Raw genomic sequence first — 24,644 nt, 5'->3', positions numbered from 1 at the left:
AAAGTCCTGAGTGTAATTTGGTGTTTCAAGTAATTTTGGAAGTTTCATGTTCCATCAGCAGAAACTCACTGACCATTATATAGTGAAGTTCTGCTGCAGTGGTGTGCTCTGTGTGTGTGTGTGTGTGTGTGTGTGTGTGTGTGTGTGTGTGTGTGTGCATGTGCATGCATGCGCACGCGCGCCCTTAAAACTACAAAGAAGTCCCTTAAGCATCTGTTTTTTAACTGGTGCAGAAAATGAGCAATGCCTTCATTTCCTGAAGGCCGTGGCTAGCTGAGGTAATTTGTTCATCCTAGATATCCTGTATTGACTCTTCTTCTTTTTAATTCCTCTTTCTCTATAGGAAGAGAAAAATAGATTAATCATTATTTATAAGATACCTGGGAATATGAATTTGAGTAATTTTAAGGACAAGGAAATCAGTTATCTCAACCAAGACTATGGTAATTGTTTTGGGTGCGTTTGGCAAGACAGCATTGATGAGACTTGATGGCTTTACTTTGGTAAATTGAAACATTGTTGCCTCCTCCTCCTCCACCTCCTCCTCCACCTCCTCCTCCACCTCCTCCTCCTCCTCCTCCTCCTCCTCCTCCTTCTCCTCATCTCTTCTTCTTCTAAATAAGAATTCAGTGTAGAAGCAGTGTATATGAATGTATTTAAAAGCTATGCTACATTAACAGAGTTCCGTATATTCCATATTGTATCATTTTCTTTGGATACATATATCATTTGTTGTCCTTTAGTTTTTGTTGAGATAAAATTTATTTGGGTTCTTATCATTAAAACTAATAATCCCACATTTGATATTTTAAACTACATACACAGCTTGTTCTATTTCTGCATGCCAAAAGCCATTCTTTATTGCAGGAAACATGTACTCACTAAGATAGTTTGTATATTTTTCTTTAATAAGTACACTTTAAGAACCTCTTTAAGAAATGTGTAATAACATAGTAACTTGTGTTATCCTTCTTACACTGAGACTGAGGTACAATGGCATTTTGGAACATATTTAAAGACAGAGCATTTGACAAAAGTTGTATGTGTAACAGTTTGTCAGTGGAAAGTGACAAGCGGGGAATGACAAATGAAATGTTGGCATCATCCCTCTTTATTTTGATAAAAATGTCTCAATTTGCAGTGATATAATACTGTTTCATAGTATTTCATGAGTTGTAGGAGATGCATAAGGAGAATTTAGATTTTGGGAACGGGAAATTAGCAGCCCAAACTCTTTTCAGAAGCTTTGGCAGCACGTCCCTTTTCCCCCCTGCTCCCCGAGAACAGGAACAGCAGTGAAATGTTGGATTGAACCCATACATTTTAACTCATTATTTTTTGAAAAAAAAAGGGGGGGGGGTGTGGGGGCTGGGTAACTGAAAATGGTTTCAAGTAGGAGACCTTTATACTTAGCTGGGAAAGTGAAGAAGAGTTTGCCGTTTAGTTTCCTTGTTTTCTCTATGGCAATTTGAAAAGGAGTGATTTCCTTCTCTTGGCTTTGATTGTACAGATCTCTTCTCCCTTCCAATCATTACGGCTCTTCAGCAGTAATTTAGCAAGCCAGTCAGGTGAGCTGTGAATTTCTTTTATTTTAAAGTACAGGAGAGGCTTTGAAGCTGTCTGAGTATTAGAAACAGATCTCTAAATACAAAGGATTCATCATCCTGCTACTTCTGGATGGAGTGATTGCCATTTTCAGAGCCAAAGTCACTGTCTGCATGCAATTGAGGTAGGAGTTAAAACAAGTCAGTTGAGGACTTCCAGAGGTTCTATTTTATTTTTTATTTTTTTTGACACAGGTATAGCTTCTACATTGCATTGTTCTCCATTTTCTGAGGAGACATTCCTTCCTGTATTGCTTTCCAGCAACTGGGCACTTCTTTCTTTCTTTGCTGTGGAAGTGCATATGATGAGTCTGACGTACTGTGGTGTTTCTGTAAAAATGTGCCGTGGTATTGGGCATGGTGGCTTATGCCTGTCATATCAGCACTTGAGAGGCTGAGGCAGGAGAATTCTGAGTTTGAGGCTAGTCTGGGCCACATAGCAAGACTTTATCTCAAAAATCCAACCACTAATGTCTTAAAAAAAAAAAAAGAAATAAAGAAAGAAAGAAAGAAAGAAAGAAAGAAAGAAAAGAAATCCTATGATAAAGTTTTCCAAAATCATGAAAGACTCTCTCTCTCTCTCTCTCTCTCTCTCTCTCTCTCTCTCTCTCTCTCTCCCCACACACACACACACACACACACACACACACACACACACACACACACCAATTAATAGACTTTTTACTAATTGCAAATGATAAAAAAAAATTATGGTGAAAACCAGGATAATTAGGTGATACAAGGTATTAGAAATGTCATTTGCTCTGTCTTTTCCTGATATTTGTGCAGTTTTAGTTAATTGCACATTAACAACAAGCCTGATAAATGTCTAACTACGTTTTAGATACGCAGTTACAGCAACTGAATTTAAGGCATGTATTTTAAAATCATTAGCTATAACCTCTAAAGCCCAAATAGGAAAGTCCCAGAGAGTGAAGTATAATGATACATGTGTATAAAAGACCCGATGATGAAACCCAGTAATTTTTGCTAACCTAAAATCATGATAATAATAAAAAGGCAAATCGAGTAGATATTATAGGTATCAGAGCAGTGCATGAAGGAAAAGCAGAGAAGAACAGATCAAACCAAAAGTCAATAAGTGTCAACAATTTAAACCTGGAAATAGAGTTATCAGCAAGCCATGTCAGCGCACAGCAGGCTTGTCCATTAACTGTTAGTCTGATACATTAGGATAATAAAACTCTCCGAGGAAGCATAGTTTTCAATTTTAACTTGTTAAGTTAACTGTTAGTTACTGTATGAGATGAAATCATTTCTTCTCATAACTAGTTGCCTTATTATCACAATGGAGGTCTGTTCTAGCACGGTTGGTTGTTAAACTGTGGTATTAACATAAGAGGTAAAAAACCCTAAACTCTTTATTAAAGTGCATGCATTTCCCAGCTGTGTTTGATACCCACTCACGTGGGGCACAGAGCTCCGTGCCTGTCTTTGTGCACATGAAGACTTATACAGATGTGGGGAGAGATAAGAGAGTGTTTTCCCCAACACTGAAGTATGATAGGCAGTTGACAGGCATTCGTGGGAATAAGTGGAGTTGCGGTACAGAGATGGCTTTTTACCCTTGTCTTTCTTGAAGGTCTTTGCTTGATTTGGGTCTGTAGGTGGAAAGCAAGTATATCAGTTCTGTTGTAACTAATCGTTTTGTTTTACACAAGACAATATTTTCTTTGCAAAGAGAACCACACAACTATAGAGAAGTGACCAAAGGCAAAGAGTAAAAAAAAGACACCATATTTTGATATTTTTCTGATTGTGTCAGCACATGAGAATTAAGCATTTCACTCCTCTATTACTTACACATATAAAGAAAGCCAAAATTGATATTGCTGATAGCTTATTAGAAAAATGCATTTATATAACACTTAAAATTGCTGGGTTTTTGAAGCATCATTTTTTTTTTTTGTTTAATAGAACAAAACTTTCTTTTGTCATAATCCAAAGATGGTAAGAGAGCCACATGATAAATGTCTCTTTAAGTGTCGTAGTAAAAGAAAATGACTTGTCTTCTGAGGCAGTAGAGAGTTTATGTTGTTTTGGACCCATTTCCAAGCAGTGATCGAAAACAGATTACAATAACAATTATACAGTCAGAAGATGCAATATCCATTTCTGCTTTAATTGAGTGAAGGAATAATAAAAACATCATTAAGAAAAATGAGGTGGACCTGTCACACAGTGTACAAATTTTTAGACTTGAAGACGATACAGAATAACCAGAGTGCTTCTAGTCTTCTGTGGTGTTTATTAGCCGAGATCTGCACAGGCTCTCCTTCCCTGGGAGGTTCACAAAAAGCCCGTGGGACTGTGTGCCCAGGCACCATAAGGGTGCACTTCGCATTGTAGCGTGTGACATTTTCTTGAGTTCTACTGGAGGTGTGAGTGACCCCCTTTCTAGCCTGTGGTGATAAATGCCCACAGAAATGACAGCTTGTCTGTCATGGGTAAGAGCTAGGTGAGGTCCCAGGCAGCAAACCTTCCCAAAGTCCTCAGGAGGCTAAACTGGAGAGAGAAGGTTGAGGTCCACCCATACCTGTTTTCTCCCCTGCACATAGGAGAACCTGGACTTTCCTCATCCTCATGTTATCCTCTTGTCACTCTGGGAGAAGCTGAGAGCTAAGACTGTCACTTGAACACAGAGCATCTGGCTCTCATTCTGCGTCCTGTAAACTATTGCATATATCCATTTGTCTTTTTTTTTTTTTTTAATTTTGAGGCAGGTTCTCAGTACATAGCTCTGGCTGGCCTCAAACATCAACCTGTCTGTGGGACTAAAGGAGCACATATCATGCCCCACATCTCCATAATTGTTAACCTTGTTGGGCTGGGCTGGACTGGGCTGGCATCAGTCGTTCCCCAGTCCACACTTTGAAACTTCTCTGTGGGTTAGCAACAAACAGCAGCCAAGATCACTGGCTAAGTTTTCACTCTGGGTCACGCTTCTTACTGGGAACCGTCACAGTTCCTGAAAACCTGACCATGACAGTGGAGTAAGGCCAGCCAGCAGCCTCTGGAAGAGAAGCCTAAGGCTCAAGCACTGGATGCCCCTAGCACAGTTACAGCCCAAGCTTGTACTCAGTTGGGACACTTAGAAGGGCCTTTTTTTTTTTTTAAAATCAGTTGTTAAACATTTTCTAGGTGCCATTACTTGAAAAGATCTTTCTGTGAGCTGTATCATAAAGGCTAGGTGGGTGTTTTATCCTGTGACGGAAGGTCCAGAAACTCTGGCCAGCCCAGGGATCATCCCTTCAGGAGGGAATTTATATTGAATAATCCGAAAAAGCTTAGTGTGTTTATCCATGCAGACGGTTTAGTTAATAGCACCTTCATTAAATAGCACCTCAATTAAACCTTTGTCAGGAAAGGCTCTTTTACCTTTACATTCACATAACCCAACAGGGCTGAGCTTTAAGGGTCTATTAGTGGTTCTGTTTTTTTCTGGGCTTTACAGTTTGAACCTAAACATTAATTCTGGGGTGGAACTTGGCATCACCTCCCTGTGCCTCCAAGGGGATTTTTGTCCTACAGTAAAAAGTGGCATTTCTTTCATGCAACCACCTTCTCCAAGTTTCCCCCTCTTCTCCTGAGCAAATAGCAATTAAGTAGTCAGGGTTTTAAGAGTGTATATCTTTAATTTTAAAAATGGAATGATTATTTTAGGCGAATTAAGCAATTTTCCATTAGTTCACATCGTAAACTAAGTGCTTTTGGAAAGAATAGGAAAGATATGCAAAGCCACTAATGCAGTGCAAATATTTTCTTCTCTCTTTCTCACCAGTGTGTGAAACCGTGAACCCCATGAATCAGTGACTACTGTTTTAGAAGCTGAGAGTTAAGACATCAGTTTATTTCATTTATGTTACCTGCAATCTTAACACTGACTGAAAGAAAAGAAAATCGAATCTGTCTGAAACAATGGCCTTTTCCACCTTATTTTGGAAAACATACTTCCACCCAATTCTTCTAAGACAGTCTCCTCTGTATGGTGATACTGCGTTAGAGTTGGATTGCTATAGACATCCGGTCACATAGAAGGGGAAGGGGAAGGGGAAGGACACGGGTTATCTTGGTATGAAAGCTAGCAAGTTCCCAGAGTGTCAGTGACATGTGTGGTCCATGGCCCAGAAGTCCCTCTGGGGACAGAAGTGGCCCGAGCCGGGTGTGTTTGACAGCTGCCCTCATCAGGTCAGAAGGCATCTTCAGACAAGTTTCTGTCCTTTGGATTTGGTAGTATGGTGTCAAGGAGTCCTTTGTTGAGGGAGCCGAAGGAGAACGGATTGTTCCGGACATGGTGGTTATTCCCTGTTGAAGACCCAGGTAAAGTCATTTTTCAAGAGTAAATAAGGTGATTCTGAGTTTTTTCTGTCCTCTCAAATGAATGTCTAGGTAATTTTCAGCACAACTAATTCCATTTACGGGCTCATGCAACCAGCAAGTTTGTGCCCTAAGCACATTTTTATGCTTAACTTATACCCCCAGCCCCCCCAATCCCAAATGAGAGCTCACCATTGACAATCTGCCAATGATCACTAGTTCCCAAGAGATTTTGAGGAGAATGATGGGGTCTCTCCTTTGGTGAGACTATCCATGGGAAACCAGAGTCAACCTGAATATTCAGGATGACTGTGAACTGTCTGATAGAAATGTATGGGATCCCAATTAGCACAGCATCAGGATACCAATGCACCTCTCTTACTGCTGCTCCAGTGGTTAGTGGAAAACAAGCTGCAAAGTAAATCCCTTGGCCCTCCAATAAAAAGATTTATAGCAGAATAATTCTCAGCCTCATAATGGGACCGTTGTAGGTTTGTGTTTGATATTTGTAAGACTGAAATACAGTCCATGTTCCCAAACTAAGCATTTATTGTAAACAAGTTAACTGCCAGAGCTTCTATTCTGTCAAACATAATTATATTGAAGATTGATGTATACCTTGAAAGCAAGGTTGAGAGAGACAATTCCTTTCCATGAAAGGAGGCTTCTGGGACTCTGCTCTCTGCTTCTCTGATAGGACCTCTTAGGAAAGCCACCTTCCTCACTGCCAGCCTTATGTTGAATAAACGCAGGCTTAGTCTTGAAAGTAGATCTGTTTGTCTGTCCTGCTCTTAACAAAACAGGGAGATGAACTCCCATTCACAGGAGCTTGTCTGAGCACTTCTCGCTCATCCAGATTTGACAGCGGTGGTTCAGAGACAGAATGCTCGCTCTTGCCCTGACCCTGCTTTAGTGTGCCCACAAACCTGCCCTTATGCTTATAAGCTAACCCCACAGGAAATCCTTTCCTCCTTAATGCTTGCCTTGTCTGTTGGCTATTTTATTTTGTGTTATTCATGTGAGATGAGAACTCTTTGGAAACCATAGCCTCGAGGTGTGGCATGCTAAAGTACTTCAGCGGCGTGAGGTTTAGGGATGACTTCAGAAAAGAAAGAATTTATAAATCTAGTAGTCTGGGGGAAGTGAAATCTTTGAGATGTACATATCTGGAATTACCCCCAGTTTAAAGTTCTTTGTTTGGAAGAAGGTAGAATTTCATATTTTGTTTAGGACAAGGATGTCTCACTTTTTAATTCAGGAAACAAATCATCTTAGACTTTAGAAATACTTAGGTTAAAAAGAATGGAATCACATTCTTTCTTTGACTGGCTGGCAGCCTTTGACTGACCACAGTTAGGGTGGAAATATTATTGTCAAGCTGGATGTGGTGGCATCTGCTGTAATCCTAGCACTTCACTTCCGAGGCAGAGGCAGGAGGACTACTCAAGGTTTTTTTTTTTTTTTTTTTTTTTTTTTTCAAGAAGGAGCATTGGGGTACTAGCCTGGTCTACCTAGTAAGTACCAGGCTACCCAGGGTGATAGGGTGAAAAACATCCCTCAGAAGAAACAAAGCAACAAGGATTTCAGTGGGCTTCATAGGTGGTGGCTTTCACAGTTTCTCTAGTTTTAAAAATAATCAAAGTTAATGTTTTCTTTTAGAAATACATAGAGTATAAAGAGGACATCTTAGAACTACAGAAACAATGCAATTTTTATTAACTAATTGCTATCAATTACCCTGGCGTGTGCATAGTTAAAAGGTTGTGTCAGGGAAGTATTTCATCAGACCCTGTTTCTCTGGTCTGTGTTTATTAACTTCGTCTCAGTCACAGTAATAATGACCTCCACATTGTAAGCCAGAGCTCATGGCCCCGGAGGGAGCCAGACGATGCCCCTCCTGTGATGTGAGCTTTCAGCCATCTCTGGTCTCCTTCTTCCCTCCCTCCCCATGTCAGAGCTTTCTGGGGGGCTTGCTCCCTCTCTTCCCTCTCCACAGGCATTTGATGGAGATGAGGGTGAGGGTCCAGGAAAGGGGGTGCTGGTTGCCTGGCCACTGAGATGCAGCTCTGTGGCCTCTGCATCCATTAAATTACAGTGATCCCCTTTTTTTTTAAAGTTCTTGTTAAATATCCATAAATGTTCTACTGTTCAAACCCCAAACATAGGATTTACTTTTATGAGGGAGAAACCTTTTTTTTTTTTTTTAATATAAAAACTTTACTTTTCAGGTTTCATTCGATAAAAATCTTTCCACTCTCACATGATTTCCTTTGAGGCTTTGCACCAGTGTTTGATCTCAATTTTTAATAATTTTTTTGAGTTAAACTCCCCAAAGGAAACATGCTTGTGCTGTGAAATATTCCCACTAGAAATACAGGTAGTCCTGTCTTACCGAGAGTGAGCACTTGATTCCTTTATTAATTCCTTGCTCGAAAACCACAACACAGTTAAACTTTCTTTAACACTACACGGGAGAAATTAATCAAAGATTTTAAAAAATTGTTTGAATTAGATTAAAAATAATATTTAGCCAGAGCTCAAAACCCGAAATAATGAAGCAAAAAGTATAGGGACAGTTTTTATGGACTCCCTTCTTTTGAGGAGCTCTGGTGAATGGCTTATGCAGATAGGGTATTGAGAAGGGAGCAAGACAAACATGTGTCCTCGTAAATATGTCTTAAAATCCACCCTGTCAGAAACCTGCAGTAACAAATTGTACTTTGTCAGGAGACAAGAATCCCAATATTGAAATGTGCCACAGTCACTTTTAATACATCAGTTGAATCTTTTGATGGACACACTTCAGCAACCGTGAAAAGAACTTTCCATTGTTCAGTGTTGAAGTAATCATCTTCCAGCAATATGCTGTGGGTTCGAGCTGTTCTGTCATAGCCAGACGTAGAGGAGATGCTTTCCTGCAGTGTAGGCCGTGGTCCCGAAGACCGACTGCCTCTCCGAACCTGAGCCAGTGTCTGTAGCTCGGGAGCGGAGTGTTGCAGGCTTAAACAGGATACACCACAGTGCCTTCTGCTGATATGCCAGCAGTCTGCCCACTGTGGACATGCATCACCTCACCATGGTCTGGCGAGCTTCCTGTGCCCAAGGGAAAGCCAGCCCCTGCATCCATGTGTCCATCCATGTCTTTCCTAGAAAGCACTGCTTATGACCTGGTGTTTACTGGGGTTTAGGGGCCACAGGGCTGAACAGTCCACGCTGCTTATTAATGAAGGTGATTAACGTCTAAGTGGAATTAGCATTTGGTTAAACTGAACCACTGTTTATTTTGGACATCCCCTAGTCAGGCTCTGAGGTGGGGTGTGGCAGAGTGGGGATGGCTGCAGGCCAGCTGTTGCTGACATCCGGGGATTTAGTTCTGAGGCCTCGGCAGTGGTCCCAGGTGGAGCTCCTTCTTTATTATTTAGGGACGGTAGCACAGCCATGCCTCCTGGGCTCCTATGAAGCTGTGGTTTCAAACTGCCTTCTAACTGGAGCCTGCCACTGAATTTCCGAGAGGTTAAAGCAGAGAACATTTACCCTTCATTCTGCAGTCATGATTTCAGAGTGAGTTATGATTCCTAAACTTGAGGACAGGCCTGAAGCAGGTGTATGTAAACCCTACAACTGGTCCTTCTGTCTATTTTGAGGCTCCCATTGAATCTCCGAGAAGCAGCGCTCACTCTCCTTACCTCACTTCTCCTGGTCTAATCCTGCACTTCATTTCTAAGGTTAGGGTCAGCGTTGGGGCTGAAAAAGCGTCTGATTTTACCACAGATAACTCTGAGAGTAAGCTATTGACTCATTTTTAACCTGTGTCCCCAGACAGTGGGAGGCTGGGGGATGCATTAAGAGATTTTATTGTTGAAACTTTATTTGGGGACTGGTGTGTGTGTGTGTGTGTGTGTGTGTGTGTGTGTGTGTGTGTGTGTGTGTGCATGTGTGTGTGTGTGCATTTGTGCCGCACGCACGCATGTTCAATCCGAAGTCACAGTGGAGAGGAAATCAGATTTTCATTTATGGCTTCGCTTGTTTCTTTAGAGCTGACAGTGGCCCTCCCTCTGTAGACCTTGTTGTCATACACCTCTGTGTGAGGGTCAGATGAAATCAACAGCCAGTCAGCTGGAATCATGAGGGAGCCTCAAGGGTTGCCCTGCGAACTTTTGGGTGACTCCCTTATGCTCAAGTGACACACTTCTTTTACCCTTACATGTGATTAAAATATCTTTTCTACTTTTTTAGACACTATCTGACATTTGCCCCCAATTAAGCTTATCTGGAAGGAAATATGAAGGTACAGTTATACCATGAACATTCCAGTCATCCACAGAGTGCGTACAGTGGTCCCATAGCATTAACAGCCTGCAGTGCAGGAGTAGCCATTTTAAATTTGTGTGAGTATATCTGAGGTTCACAGAAGGACCGGGAATGCTCTTTTTACACTGTGTCTTCTCCATTAGAGGAAGAGAGGTAGACCTTTCCATGGCAAAATGTACTCTTTTTTTAAACAAATGTTGCTGGAGATTGAACTGTAGGCCTTGTACAGGTTTGCTAAACGTTCTACCTCTGAGCTATATCCCCACCCCTAAAGTGTCACATCTTTTTATCACTTAATCTCAGAAAGTTTCCACCTCAGCCCCCGAGGGGGAGTGTGCTGCAGCTGGGTTTGGAATGTGGCTGTCTTAATCTCAGAAAGTTGGGCCTGAGAGAGAGGGGAAGGTGAGAACAGGGCCAAGGCAAGCTACTAGGAAAGACACAATTGGTTCTTTCTGAAATTTTGTCTGTAGTCCCAACCAGGAGGTAAATGATTTTCAATTTTGTTGTCTGTTTCTGGTTGTGATTCTTGGCTCTCAAATTTGCTTTATTGTTTTGGGGTAGGAATAAAAGGATAGAAATTAATATCGAGTTGCTCCTGCGCTCGCTCTCTCTCTCTCTCTCTCTCTCTCTCTCTCTCTCTCTCTCTCTGTGTGTGTGTGTGTTTCTTTTTCTCTCTGTATGCATGTGTGTCTGTCAGAGAGAGAGAGAGAGAGAGAGAGAGAGAGAGAGAGAGAGAACAAATACTTTCATTTTCTAGTAAATTGTAATAGGAAAAACATCTTTTGCCCAGTCTCAGGGGAATAGACTGTATTAAGTCTGCTTCCTAAATTCCGTCCATCTTTCTAGGGCTTGGTGCAGGATTTATTTATAATGGAGGTTGTGGAATGTGGTACTTTGCTTCAGGTTCAAATTATGCAAAGAATAGGAGAGGCCCTTGAGTCTTCTTTTACTCTGGAATCTTAGGTGATAACACGGGATAGACCAAGGTGTGGTCCTGTGGCTGCCTTCATTCCTGAAATGGGTGGGTTTTAGGAGCCCCAGGGAGGATAAAGGCAGGCCTGCTGTCACCTCAGACTAACTACTGTCCTTCAGGTGGCAGTTCCAAGAATGAACTCAGAAGACAAAGGGGTCAGGATGAGGGTGGAGTCCAGCCCTCCAGCGGTGGGTGGGTGAGAGTTTTCTCTCTTTTGTCTGTAGTGCCCGAGAACCGAAGGTCACTTCTGAAGTTATTTCAGGCCTAGCACTGACCTCACAAATGGGAGTCCTCAAAAAATATATATACATAAAATTCACAGATCTTGTAGCACAGGCCTCTTGGAGGGAGGGTTGTTAGTGAAAAGGGAAAGTTGTCAGGTCCCTGTGGGTGGAGTCTGGGATATTATTTTCAAAGGAGAATGTGGGATTTAAATGGTCTGAGTTGCTGCTCTGTCTTGGCTGTATCACTTTCTGGCCCTTTCAGACCCTTAATTTATTAGCTGAGGTCAATGAGAACATCCTGTGGTAAACATGAGGAAAAAGTGAAGGTTACATGGTGGACCAGCCTGTACTGTGATGGGCAGGCTGATTCTACCCCAGCTTTAGGTGGCAATCTCTGGCTGTGAAGATCCAGCGCTTCTGGCCTAATTTCCTTCTCTCCTAGCTGAGGTTAACCACTCAGAGAGCTGGAGAATAAATATACTAGTTCCTCCTTTGTCCATGCCAGCATGGGAGCATTCCTTGAAGATCTGGACCAGGAAAAGGAGGTGGGAGAGCTTAGTAAAGATGTAGGATTACCAGAGTTAGGAATCACACGTAGCTAGCTGCCTAAGGTTTGCTTCCTGTAGAAGAGAGGTTAAACAGAGAATGGTTTTTGTTCTAAAGTCACCTAAGATCTAGAACCCAAGGGAAAGATCTTCACCTCTGAGGGGTGGGGCCAGAAGTGCCCTGGTCAGTCGAGGTAACTGCGTACTTGTCTCGGTATCAGTTTGTAGTGAATTCTTTTTGTGTACGGAAAAACCATTGTGTGTGTCTGTATTTGGCAGACTGCTTACAGCGGCATGTCATCTCACAGAAAAATATAAGGCACTCGTGTGATGTCTAACGGCCCCACTTAAAACTAGCTAAAGAAACATAGCAATTTTAACAATGCATTTAATTCAGTTTGTTCAAATATTATTTCTACATGCAATTCATTTTCTAAAAACATGTTTATAATACATTTAGTTTTGTTGCTTTTTCCTTTGGTAGTAAATCATTAAAATTGAGTGTATTTTATACTTAACAGCATGTCTCAGTTGAAGAGGAGACACCCAAGGCCGTGCTTTTTGCTATAGGGCATGTTGAATGCTGTCAGTTATTCATGTTTGTATAATAAACCATCCAGTGATTACTAGTTTCATTAGGTCGTTCAGTGATAGGTTATTCAATCACTATTAGTATTATTTTTATTTGAAGAAATACTTTTTTAGTGTCATATACATTGCTTACTGAAAAGTGATGAAGAAATGATTGTTTTTTCCCCCATCTATAAAATGGCATTAACACTCATATTTCAAAAAGAAAACTAGGTAGCATTGTTTGAAGAGCCACATCTCAGATGACCTAGATGTATTGCATGTGCACATGTACACACACACACACACACACACACACACACACACAGACACACACACACACACACACACACACACACACACACACACACACACACACACCCTGTTTGCGTTTTATCTGGGAGAATTTGAGTCTTGGAGAGCTCCACGTACGTTATGAACAGTCAGTGACTCAGGCGACAGAGAATGACAGGAACAGGATTTGTTTGACTCCAGGGCCGCCTGCCTTCCACCCCAGGGCTTTTCATAACATCTAACCATCTTCGCACCCGTCTGTTCACGTGGCCTTGGTGCTACAGTGGCTGCAGTCATGGCTCTTTAGAACTGTGTGACAATGAACATGGCCGTTTCAGTGTCCTAACAGATGACAGCAGGGAAGCACACTTCTCTAGGGGAGAGAGCCCTGTTTCCTGTCTGCGATGACAGAGGACAGCATATGTCCTGCTTGCCTGAACTTGTCATGATTTTTAGTAAATGGCTGAGGCCCAAGTGCCTGTCTTCAGATTAAACTACCTGCCTACCTCCAGCAATTGTAAAAGGCTTAACAAGGCTTATGATCAAAAGGTCCAAAGTTCTCCACTTGATCATCTGGAAATGGGTCTGTGCAACAATAAAGAGAAATAACGCCTGCTGTAAGCTCAAATGCGGGCTCCCGCCCTCGGGTTTCTTTCCTTGTCTTTCTCTGTGACCGCAACACTTGTAGCTGTGTTTAGCTTTAGGCTGCTGCTTTCTCTTTGACTTACTTTACCCTTCCACTGTTACCTTTATTTTCGAAGCCTTTTGTAAATACCCTACCTGCTGTTTTCTCTTTTCTTCTTTTGCTTGAGGACAGCAGTGGGACCCGCTGAGGAGTTACTTCTTTGTGAGGTGCACACTCCTTCTTGCCCTTTGTGTGCTTCCCCAGGAAGACCTGCTCTCAAAGGCTTCTGAGTCCCATGCCTTAATTTTCACTTCAGTTACACCAATTGCCTATTTTTTCGCTTATTTTTATCACTTCTCTTGGTAATTGTATCAGTCTTTCTTATCTTTTTTTTTTTTTTTTTCTGGTAAGAATTGAATCCTATGGTAAGACCATAATTGTTGAATCAATCAAGTACTAGTAAAAGGATTAATTTTTCTAAGGATGGAATACGACCTTTTATGTTATCTATGAGCCTGTCTGTGTGTATGAGTCTGTGAGCCTGTGCATGTGCGTGTGCGTGTGCGTGCGTGTGCGTTTGCGTGTGTGTGCGCGTACATGCATAGCGGGTGTTTCTCTGTCGTTTCCCACCTTACTGTTTGAAGTAGGGTATCCTATTGAGCCAGGAGCTTACTGTTTTGACTAAGCTGACTGACTGTGAGCCCAGGGCTTCCTGTTTCCTGGCCCCCACCGCTGCACTCAGACACATGTGCCACGGTATGTGGCTTACTGTTGTGCTGGGTATCTGACCTCTGGCCTTTGTTCTTACAGCAAGCACTCATCCCCTGAGCCATCTTATTTTTTAGGTAGGTGATAGGTTGTGAGGGGATTGGCAGTTGCTTTTGGCTAGAAGGAAGCACTGCTGTTGTGCTGGCCAACGGTCACCCCCCTCAGTCACAAACTCAAATGTTTAGGAAATAGTTTTCCTATTTTGAGAGTTACAGGACATGTTACGGATGCCTCAGATTTTATTTTGTATTTTGTATTTAACTGGTTGTAATGTTACTTTCAAATTAATCGGACCTTCTCAGCCAGTTCCAGGCTCACTTAGTCATGGGTGAATGCTAGCTCATAGAGCAGCTAGATTCACTCGAAGGCCTTATCTGTGCTCCCCAGATGTGTGTCATGTACATGTTGACATTAGGAACGGCACATGGATTTTCAGCACTGAAACCTCTGTAGACACAGGTATTAGTGGTGAGGCAGCTTGTGGCACTACGGGCTGTGTGGCTGTGTGTGAGCATATGCTTAAATCACTAGAAGTAGCAACGAGCCTGCTTCCTTTGACAAAGATCATATACCAGTATGTAAGAGTTAAAAGGTCTAAATGGGGCTATTCCCTGCCGGGAAGGGCTCTCCTGGATGGGTTGTATAAAATGACATTATGCTTGCTCAGGAAGGTTTTACAATGTTTCCAGCTACAGTGTGGGCAGAAGCCATAGCAGACTTGTTCTTACCTGTATCTATGGAGTGATGGGTGATACTTGACACATAGTAGGTACAATCAATAAATGCTATACAAATGAGTGTGGGAAGATAATGTGGGAAACATCTAATTTGTATTATTCATTATGTATCTTAAATATATTTGGGGATAATCTCCCACAAACAAATAAATAATAAACATTTCATAGACTAGGGATGGTAACCAAGGAAAACAGCACTGAAGCCCTACACTAAGTCACCTTCTTTGCCTAAGATTTGGCTTGCCTCACTGCTACCTTGCATTTTCCATGAATCTGTACTATGGATGAGTTTCTGTGGAGAGTAACGATGGAGTCAAGGGTTGTCCCAAGTGCGGTGTGGTGAGACGTGTTGGGCTTAATAATAATTACCAAGATCTTTAATGATAACAATTCTTAATGAGTATTATTATTTTTAATAATAATGATATTTAATAATTATACCCAATACTTATTATCTTTAATAATAATAATTAGCACATGGGAACCAGTTGTGCCATTGTATTATCTTCAGAACAAAACCCTGAATCTATGGCTCAGGAGTCTGCAGAGAGCTGGCTTTTCGCCTGTGCCTTCCAGATCACAGTGAGTCAGGAGGTGTCTGGGGTCAGAGCAGGGAGAGCTGCTGCAAGCCTTCCTTACATCTGTGCATTGGGCCAATCCCCAGTCATGTTATAGAGATCTTGTTTTCATTATGGAGTGCCTGTACGAAGGCCACCACACTCTTCCCACCCCCACTCTGCACAAAGAAAAGACCCAGAGCAGACCCTCATTCCACAGCGTACTAATTTGTGTGAATTACGCAGAGTTGAGTCCATGTTTATCACTTGTCCATTGGTAGATCTTTGATCTTCTTTTGTCTCGCTATGTTTAGATTTAAATGCCTGTGCGACTTTTTCTAAAAAAAATTTAAAAAAAAGTTTAAAAACTGTTTGGTGAATTAAACATTTTTTAAGCTTTTCACACTTTGATACAAAGCAGAGAAATATTTCAGTGACAACAGATTTCAACAGATTTTTCAAATAGACTAATTTGCTTTATTCTTTAGGGAAGTTTATTTATTTATTTTATCTACAAACACTGAAAAGTATTCTGTCCAGGGCTAACTCATGTTCATGTATAAAGTAATTCCAAGGAGATGAAGTTTGCACTTAGCTGTATGTTTCATATTAGTTCAAAATTATTTGAGATTTTCGTGATCCGTACTTTTTTTCAAGCTAGCTTGTTGGATTGTTTACTGAGATTAAAAAAAGAAGAATCCGAGAAGAGGAGTGCTTTTGAATTCCTGTTGACTTTCCTGTATACACTCACATAGCCTCTCAGGCCTGGGAGTCCAACGTGCCTTCCTACTGGGTGCTATAGCCTAGCCACATGGACAAAACCAGAGATGGCTTGAAAACACTAGTGATGAGACAGCGGACATTAAAGTCCTAAGGTCACCTCGACCTGGGCCATGGGTTAAGACACCTCCGAGTGTAGCTGACCTTTTAATCACTGGAGTTTGAGGTCTTTGCCCCTGTCCTCAGCAATGCTGCTATAACAGGACAGTCATGGAGCAGATCCGCTCTCCTCACCCGAAGCCTTCCATGGGGCCCGTAACCTCACACTGTCCATCCTGAACTGCGTGCCATCCTAGCGTGCTAACTTTGAGAACCGCCCCTTCTCATCCCGTGGCTCCGATTGCCTTGTAACCCCACGTTCTGCTGTCGGATTGTGTCCTCCTAGGTCTGATGATTCCGGTCTTCTGTGTGGTGGAGCAGTTGGATGGCTCTCTTGAGTACGACAACAGAGAAGAGCATGCTGAGTTCGTCTTGGTGCGAAAAGATGTGCTTTTTAGCCAGCTGGTGGAGACGGCGCTCCTGGCCCTGGGCTATTCCCACAGCTCTGCAGCTCAGGCCCAAGGTACCCTCCTCTCCTTCCTTCCTAGCCTTCGGTGTGGTCTGAGCAAGGATGGGTTTTTCCAAAAAGTGCTGCAAAACAATGGTTGGATGCTGCACCTGACAGCAGGCCTTAGCAAGCGTGCAGGGTCTTCTTTTCTTGCTCCGTGAAGTATTTGTCCAGTATCCCGAAGGCCACCCATACTGACTTGTATTTTAAAGCAATCATCATGATGTTTTTGCATTTGTAATTCTGTTGTTTTCGCTAAGTCAGCAAATTGGTGTTTTCGGGCTCAGTGCTTAGATATTTGCCCCCGGACTTTTCTAAGCATATGAAATGTATTTGTTTCCTGCCTTGGGCTTGTGGCTTCTGCAGTGTACCATCAGGCTTTAATTAAACAGGGGACATAGTTGCATCGTACCCTTTTGTACCTTTATAAACTGTTCTACAGTTTTGATGTGGTCCATTCATCAAAAAAAAAATCAGTTTCTTTGTAATCACTCATTTTTACCTATTGAATTAGCCACTAAAGTTGCATTATTATATTGATAATCTCAGGGAGCTTATGTGAGCCTCTCTTGTTTCTTTCTGAAGCACAGTCCATTGTTCTGTTATGCCAAAAGATGCAGCAAAACAAATAATAACATTATTCCTCGAACCTTGAATAATGGGGGAAAAAACTTGAGCAGTAGAATTATTGTCCTTGCTTTCCAGATGACGTGACAAAATCACGTAGTTGATGGTAATAGTTCTAACTAAAGGTGAGCAATTCATAGCATCTCACTTTATGTGCTGATTTCCGATCATCATTTTTACTTAACATTGCTGTGAGAATCCCAAGATTTCTTGCTGTGTCTTGAGTCTGGCTTCATGTCATTCTTAAGAGAGATCCACTGGCTTCAGTGGGTTCGGATAAGATAACAAGGGGAGATCAGATGTTTATAGAACTACACGCGCAGAAGCCTGCGATGCAGGACTCAGACATTCAAGTTCTTCCCTCTGATTCTAGAGGCACATTGGTGCTTTTTAAAAGGTAGACTTTGTTTAAATTATAGAGTGCTTCTACCAGGGTGGTCAGGCATATTTTCCCAGGTGAGTGTACCTACATCCATGTCCTATGCGTCTCAGTGCAGAATCCTGCCCTCGGCCAGGCTGGGTGCAGGGACAGCAACTGCACTGTGGAACCCTCTGCTTTCACAGCAGCACAATGAAGGGTGGTTTCCTTCTTTCCCTTGAAAACTTTCTTTCTGTGTGAGGGGTTCAGAATTCGGTCCCCAACAAATTGCATATTGGATACCACTGCTTTTATTTCACGTCATGTGTCCAGAAGAATTGAGAGAACTGTTGGCCAGTCCCTGTAAACTTTGATGCCGCTTTAGGGATCTTTTCCTTCGAATGTAAAGGTCTCTGTATCCTGCGCCTTGCATCCTGGCGTGCGAGCCTCCTGTTTGACAGGGCTATCTATCTCAGTTAGCATGGCTGCTCCGTACATCACGAGATCACATGTGGAACACGGAGCACTAAGTGGCCAAGATTTGATTCTTGGCACGAGCTAAGGAAGGGACTCTCAGGAAATCTACACCAGGGAACCCCACTGACTCTCAGTGATGTGAACTGAGAGCTCCGCTCACCAAGATGAGCCGGGCAAGCAAGCGGTGACTGTTGTCTGCTGTAGAGCGTAAGGGGGGGTGGAGGCAAAGTAACTATTTGCTTGCTTAAAGTTTCTGAAAACTAAGCTTAAAAAAATAATAATTCAGACATACATACACTCATACACACATATATGTATTTGTTTCAGTAGAACCAACTCATCAAAAAATACTGTCTAGATTATGTTGTGGGAAAAAGAAGGCTTACTACTATAACACTATAGATTAACAAACAATATCAGTTTGCTTATTTTTTTCTTATGCTGATGACCTGTTTTGAATAAATGGGAAAACAGAATTGTTTATAGTTTTAAAAGATTAGTTCTTTGTCATTCTGGTGACTAGAAGGTTAAATACTCTATTTTGGCCAAGTGGAAAATCTCGAATAACATTTTGGAATAAATATAGTAGATGTTTCTTGTCATTCAGCTGGTTGGAAGATGTTTATGGTAGATGGAAAAACAGGATTATTCATTTCTCTGAGAGGATGTCTCGGCTGTCACTGGGAGGAGGGGGAGGGAGCATGCAGCCTGCTGCCTACTTAGCACAACTTGAGTGGCTGGAGGAGTCGGGTTGTCCATGACTTGGACACACAGCACAGCCAGTCTAGTAGAGGAGATAGGAGTGAACACGTGTCTTGTGATGTAGGAGAAGGTTTTATGTATGTAGTTTCTGTTTTATTCCCCCCACCCCCAACCTCCGCTTTTGTAATTTTCCCAAGGTCCCAAGTGAAGGGACCCTTCTGGCCAATCCACTGAAAAAGGGGCTGCTTCAGTGTCCCTGAGTTTTCTCTTCCCATACTGGAAGTGTGAGGGACACCTGAGCTGAAAGGGTAGTGGGTTAAAATGGTGCTCTTGGAAAGGATTTTTCATTTTGATGTGACTAGAGAAGGTTCCCAGTGATTGCCTTAGAAGAGCAGTAAGAGTGCAAATACGTTTGCAGGGTGATTTTGGAAAGATGCTCACTCACAGTCAGGGCCGTACCCATCAAGTCCCAATCAGGGCTTTACCCATGCTTCTGTAAGCACGAGATTGTCAATTTCTTTCTTTGAGAGGGTATTCCCTCCAGGTGAGCTGCAAAGATTTTTACTTATTTGTTTCTAAAGGGTAATAGGAATTCTAGTGAAACAGAGTCCAGGGATTCCCCAGCCCACGTTTGCAAAATATTTATTTAAATGCTGAATATTGGCACTAGAGAAAAAGGCACCAGACATTGTCATAAATCATGGGAACTATGTTTCTAGCTGACTTATAGTTTCCATTCGCCAACACACCGCTAACTGTGTGACTCTCAATGAGCTGCAGGGTTCATCTGATCTGCTATTAAACATATGTAAAAAGCCGAGTTGGTAGACGGAGGTCTATTGAGCAGTGCTCACGCCTGCACGGCTGATGTGCTGTACGCCCATGTCTCTGCAGAGGTCTTAGAGTAATTGAAGAGGGGGTTGTGGGGGATCGTCAGAGCCCCCTTCCCCTCATCTTAAACTTGCCTTTTTTTTTCTTCCCCTTTCGCCCTTTCGGCTTTGTCCCATGAGGCTTTCTGTAACTTCCACACAGCGCCACACCCTCCAGAGATTCCTTAGTCCCTGGTCATCTGACAGTCATACTGGCCAACAGGATGGTTTTGGGAGGAGACAACTGCTATGGCAAAACATGTCCCACTGTGCCTTGCTGACTTAATTTGCAAATGGTCATTTTATCTATAGTGCTCTTCCCTCAGTAATTCTCAAAATAAATTTAATTAAAAATTTTATTTTATGCATAGGAGTGTTTTGCCTGTGCATGGGTACATCTACCCCATGCAGCTTAGTGCCTGTAGGAGTCAGAGGAATCTGGCCTATGGATTGTAGACCAACATGTGGGGCCGGGGCACTGAACCCAGGTCCTGGATTAGAGGAGCAGGAGCTCCTAACTGCTGAGCTATCTCTTCAGCCCCTAAATTGTACTTCTGTCTGGTAGATTTTATTTAAAAGCACACACTGAGCAGTAGGTAAGCGACAGCCCTTCTTAGCCTGTTACCTTTGTTGTCAGGACTGTGTGCTTCAGAAGGGGCACGCTAATCACACTGTTTTTTCATTTATCTTGCAATAATTACACTTGTGAAGTCATTTGAAATGAATTTTTAATGGCACACAAAATTTTATTTAGTAAATGTTACGTGACTCAACCATGGTGCCAAGTAGCCTCAATTATATAAGATTTCACATATGTGCAGAGAAGAAGGACAAAGTAGATTATCTGTAAACGGTGTGGGTGCAGGATTATGTGGGGTTTCTGTTTCTTCTAATGAGAATGAAAGTGAGTATAAAATCCCGCTTCCTTCTCAGTTTCTCTAAGTAGGCAGTTGCTGCTTCCATAGTAAGCAGTTCCTTTCTTCCTACCTGTAAACTCAGACACTCACATATTAAACCGCTACATCTGTGTTGCCTTTCCCAGTGGGAGATTAGGAGAGAAGCATGCTGTCTTCACCTTTGGGAACGAGGCAAACAATTTCTCAGCATAATGATGCTCAGAGCCCTTGAGCGAGTGCTGTATCAGACATTGTTGCTGAGAGATGCGTATGTCCGGCTTCCTTTAGTCAGCACAGCAGCCCTTTGAAGAGGGACAGTCACCCAGTGTTTTCCATTTTACAGAAGAGAAAGTCCAGGCAGAGAAAGAGTGGGCAGCCATTCTCGCTGGGACTCAGGTGGAAGCCCACTGCCATTCCTGCAGGCTCTGAGCCTGGGGTGAGCCTCAGCAGGTGTAGAGTCAAGGCTAGAGGTCGCCTCTCACTAATATCCTCCCTGCAGTGTTGGTGGCTTTTGGATAGCTTACTTCCCAGATACATGATGTGTGTGTGTGTGTGTGTGTACATGGTCATGCAAATCCATGTATAGGTAGGTTTTGTTTCCATGAAAAAAAAGAGAGAGAATCATGTAGAGATACTTTTTCAAAGCACTGGTTACAAATGTATTCATTTTTTAACCACAGAATTATTTTTTTGTTTAGACAAGATCTCACTGTATTCTGGGCTAGCCTTGAACTCCCACCAGTCTTTCTGCCTTGGGCTCTAGATACTGGGATTACAGTTGTTCAGCACCACACTCCACAGACTTCTAAAACTAAGTAAAGGGCATAGTTGTTTCAAATAAATAATTCCCTAAGGTCAAACTGAATCCTGATTTATACATAAAACATGTTTCTTATCAATGCTGACCTACTGTTAATAAATACATCTCTCTCTCTCTCTCTCTCTCTCTCTCTCTCTCTCTCTCTCTCTCTCTCTCTCTCTCATAGGATTTGTCTGTGTTACCCTGGCTGTCCTGGCACTCTGTAGAGTAGGCTGGCCAACCTTGACCTCAGATCTATCTGCCTCTTTAGTGATGTGATTAAGAGCATGGGCCACCACACCTGGCTACCTCCTCATCTTTAATGCCTGTCACGAGGTAGTGCTGTTAAGTAAAGAGATGGAGGGAAAATGTGCTATTTTCAGTGAGCTTACATTTGTTCCATTATACATAAGAAAGTATACATGTAGAACTGTTCAGGTGATTTTTTGACCCTCTGAGATCAGAAATGTACCACAGTAATTTCAAGAGACTACAAACATATGTACAATTTATTTGTTAGTTTGGTGCTAATTTACTTATTTTTTAAATTGAATTTATTTATTTTATTAATATTATAATATTAATTTAATTTATTTATGTTTGGTGCTTAGTTAAGTGGTTACTCCTTAAAAATTTGCAAGGACAGTTCCTTGTTGTCAGTTGTTGGAAGTAGGTGGCAAGGTGGGACATAGGCATTAAGTGTCCTTGAAATCTTTGCTTCGTAAGAGAAGATGAGAAGATGCTATTTTCAGGGTCTTCCTCTCTTGCTTTGTTTTTTTTTTTTTTTTTCTTTTCCGGAGCTGGGGACCGAACCCAGGGCCTTGCGCTTGCTAGGCAAGTGCTCTACCACTGAACTAAATCCCCAACCCCTCTGGCTTTGGTTTTTAATGTGGTTAAGCTCTTTCTGTCTCAGGCAATAAACTGGCTCATGCTGACATTCAGTCACTAGCAATCATCTGGAAGAATAGATAGAAGAACCTGAACTGTTTACATTTGAGCCTGGAGAAACATGTGTGTCCTAAAGTGTTCGCTCGCTTGCTTTGGTGGGTAGATCTGGGGAGCTGGAAACCCTTCCATTCCCTTCTAAGGGACCTGTGGTGCGCAGTCCAGTATGAGACCCATAGTTCAGTGCATGTGCTAAAGGGATGAAAGCAGGTTTTGGTGTTTTAATTTTAATTTTTGCATCTACTTATTTATGTGTGCATGCCATAGTGCATAGATGAGGTCAGAGGACAACTTTTAGGAATTGATTTTTCTCCTTCACCTTGTGGTCTCTGGGTATAGGATTCAGGCTGTCTATCTTGGTGGCCTTTGCCTGCTCCACCATCTCACTGCTTCAGACATGGTTGTTGAATTTTGCATCTCACGACATTTTACCCACAAAGGATTTTTCTCTACCGTATCATGAAGTCAGTTTCATTCATGGTTTAGCTGTTAAAGTCAGAAGTGGAATGTAGTCAGACTCTATTGATGAGCCCATGCTGAGCTGCTTAAATTGTGAGTCATGTGTATCTATAAACAATATATGCTTGATATTTCTAGTACGTCCTTTTGATTATACGGGTTTTCTTTACACTTGCATTAAAGACATCCTAGAACTCTCATTTGTTGCTTTGATTCAGAGTCTATCTGTCTGCCTGTCTGTTGTTTTCTTTCTGTCTTTCTCTCTCTCTCTTTCTCTCTCTTTGGCTAAACATAGTGTAAACTCTGACCCTAAAATTTCTTTAAATATAATTTCAAGGGGATAGTTAGTGAGCTCATTTATAATCTCATAAAGGTTCAGAAATTCATGCTCTTTTAAAGGGAGAACCTGAAAGGACACGTGGTTTAGAGTGGAAAGGTCTCCCATGCCTTGAACTTCGACATTTCTTTGCTCCTTTTTTTTCTCCTCCACTTTTGTTTCTTATGTTCCTTTGTTAATTAAGCTCTTATATTTGAGAGGTTTTGACTGTCTACCAATCCTATGATGGCATATTGAGAATGGTCCATACTTAGAAGATCTTGGAGCAAACTTTCAATAAATGAGTTTCTTAAATAAAATCTGTCCCCCAAATAACAGAAAAAGGTACCCCAAATTGCCATAGCCACAACTTGGCTCTCCCCAGAAGTGACGATGGCTGGTATGTCATACGTTTTTAGCGTCTTCCTGCTGTGTGGACCTATCCTGCTTCATAACCTTGAGTTCTCACATGTGTGCATCTCTGCATTCATATGCACACAACACATGTGAAACACTCCTTGTGAATAAATACCAAGAAGAAAATGACATTGTCTTATATCCTTGTCCACCATATAGTTAAGATTAAATATCTAATGTAAATATTTATAGCCTTGTATCCCTATTTATTTTGTCATAATATGTGCTATTTTACATATGTAAGTATATAATTATGGCTTATGTGAAAGTCAACTGATAAAAATATCGTCTACATGTAAAGTGGGATAGGCTCTACCCAACTTGGATGCCTAGCAGTTTAGCAGATAGTGCTTGGTAAAAACCACTCGGGGTGAGGACTGAGGGTGTAGCTCACTTGGTAGAGTGATTGCTTAGCACACACAAAGCCCTGGGTTCATTCCTTGCACTGCCCACCTGTAACCCAGCACTTGGGAGTTAGAGGTGGAATGTTCAGAAGTCCAGGGTCATCATCCATCTACATAGAGAGATCAAGGCCAGCCCGTCACTATAACAAACGGTTAAGGACAGAAAATGCAGGGGTGACTTGAGTTTTCCTCTGACCTTGCAATTGCCATTAGGGTTCCTATTTTTTAAAAATCCAGCCAGGTATGGCAGCCCAGTGCTTATAATCCGCACCTTAGGACGTGCACGCGGGATTGTAATTTAAGGCTAACTTGGGTACATAGCAGGAGAGAGCCAGGACCAGCTCACATGACTTCTGGGCTCTGCTGCTTGAGTGAAACACTCAAATGATCCAGGTGAAACAAATTGACCTCAAAGACAGACAGCTTTTATTTAATAATTAAATAGCTGACTGGCTTCGTTCATTCATCTTTATAACTTTGTATAGTACTTACTTCTTCTTGC

The 24,644-nt window shown here is 41.9% G+C and overlaps 1 protein-coding gene across 4 annotated transcripts in view; it reads left to right on the top strand.

Moving 5' to 3' along the window:
• Positions 1-24,644, top strand: part of Satb2 (SATB homeobox 2) — a 186,219-nt gene that overhangs the window by 13,669 nt on the left and 147,906 nt on the right. For 3 of the 4 annotated variants that reach the window (XM_017596603.3, XM_008767129.4, NM_001109306.1), the window contains one exon: positions 16,712-16,888. The exons of the other annotated variant lie outside the window; for it this stretch is intronic. In XM_017596603.3, coding sequence (XP_017452092.1) covers positions 16,712-16,888 — 177 coding nt within the window. The remainder of the gene's footprint in view (positions 1-16,711; positions 16,889-24,644) is intronic. 4 annotated transcript variants of the gene reach the window in all.

Source organism: Rattus norvegicus, chromosome 9 (genome assembly GCF_036323735.1).
Source record: "Rattus norvegicus strain BN/NHsdMcwi chromosome 9, GRCr8, whole genome shotgun sequence".
NCBI lineage: Eukaryota > Metazoa > Chordata > Mammalia > Rodentia > Muridae > Rattus > Rattus norvegicus.
Note: the sequence above shows the minus strand (reverse complement) of the source record. Positions and strands in the feature narration are given on the sequence as shown.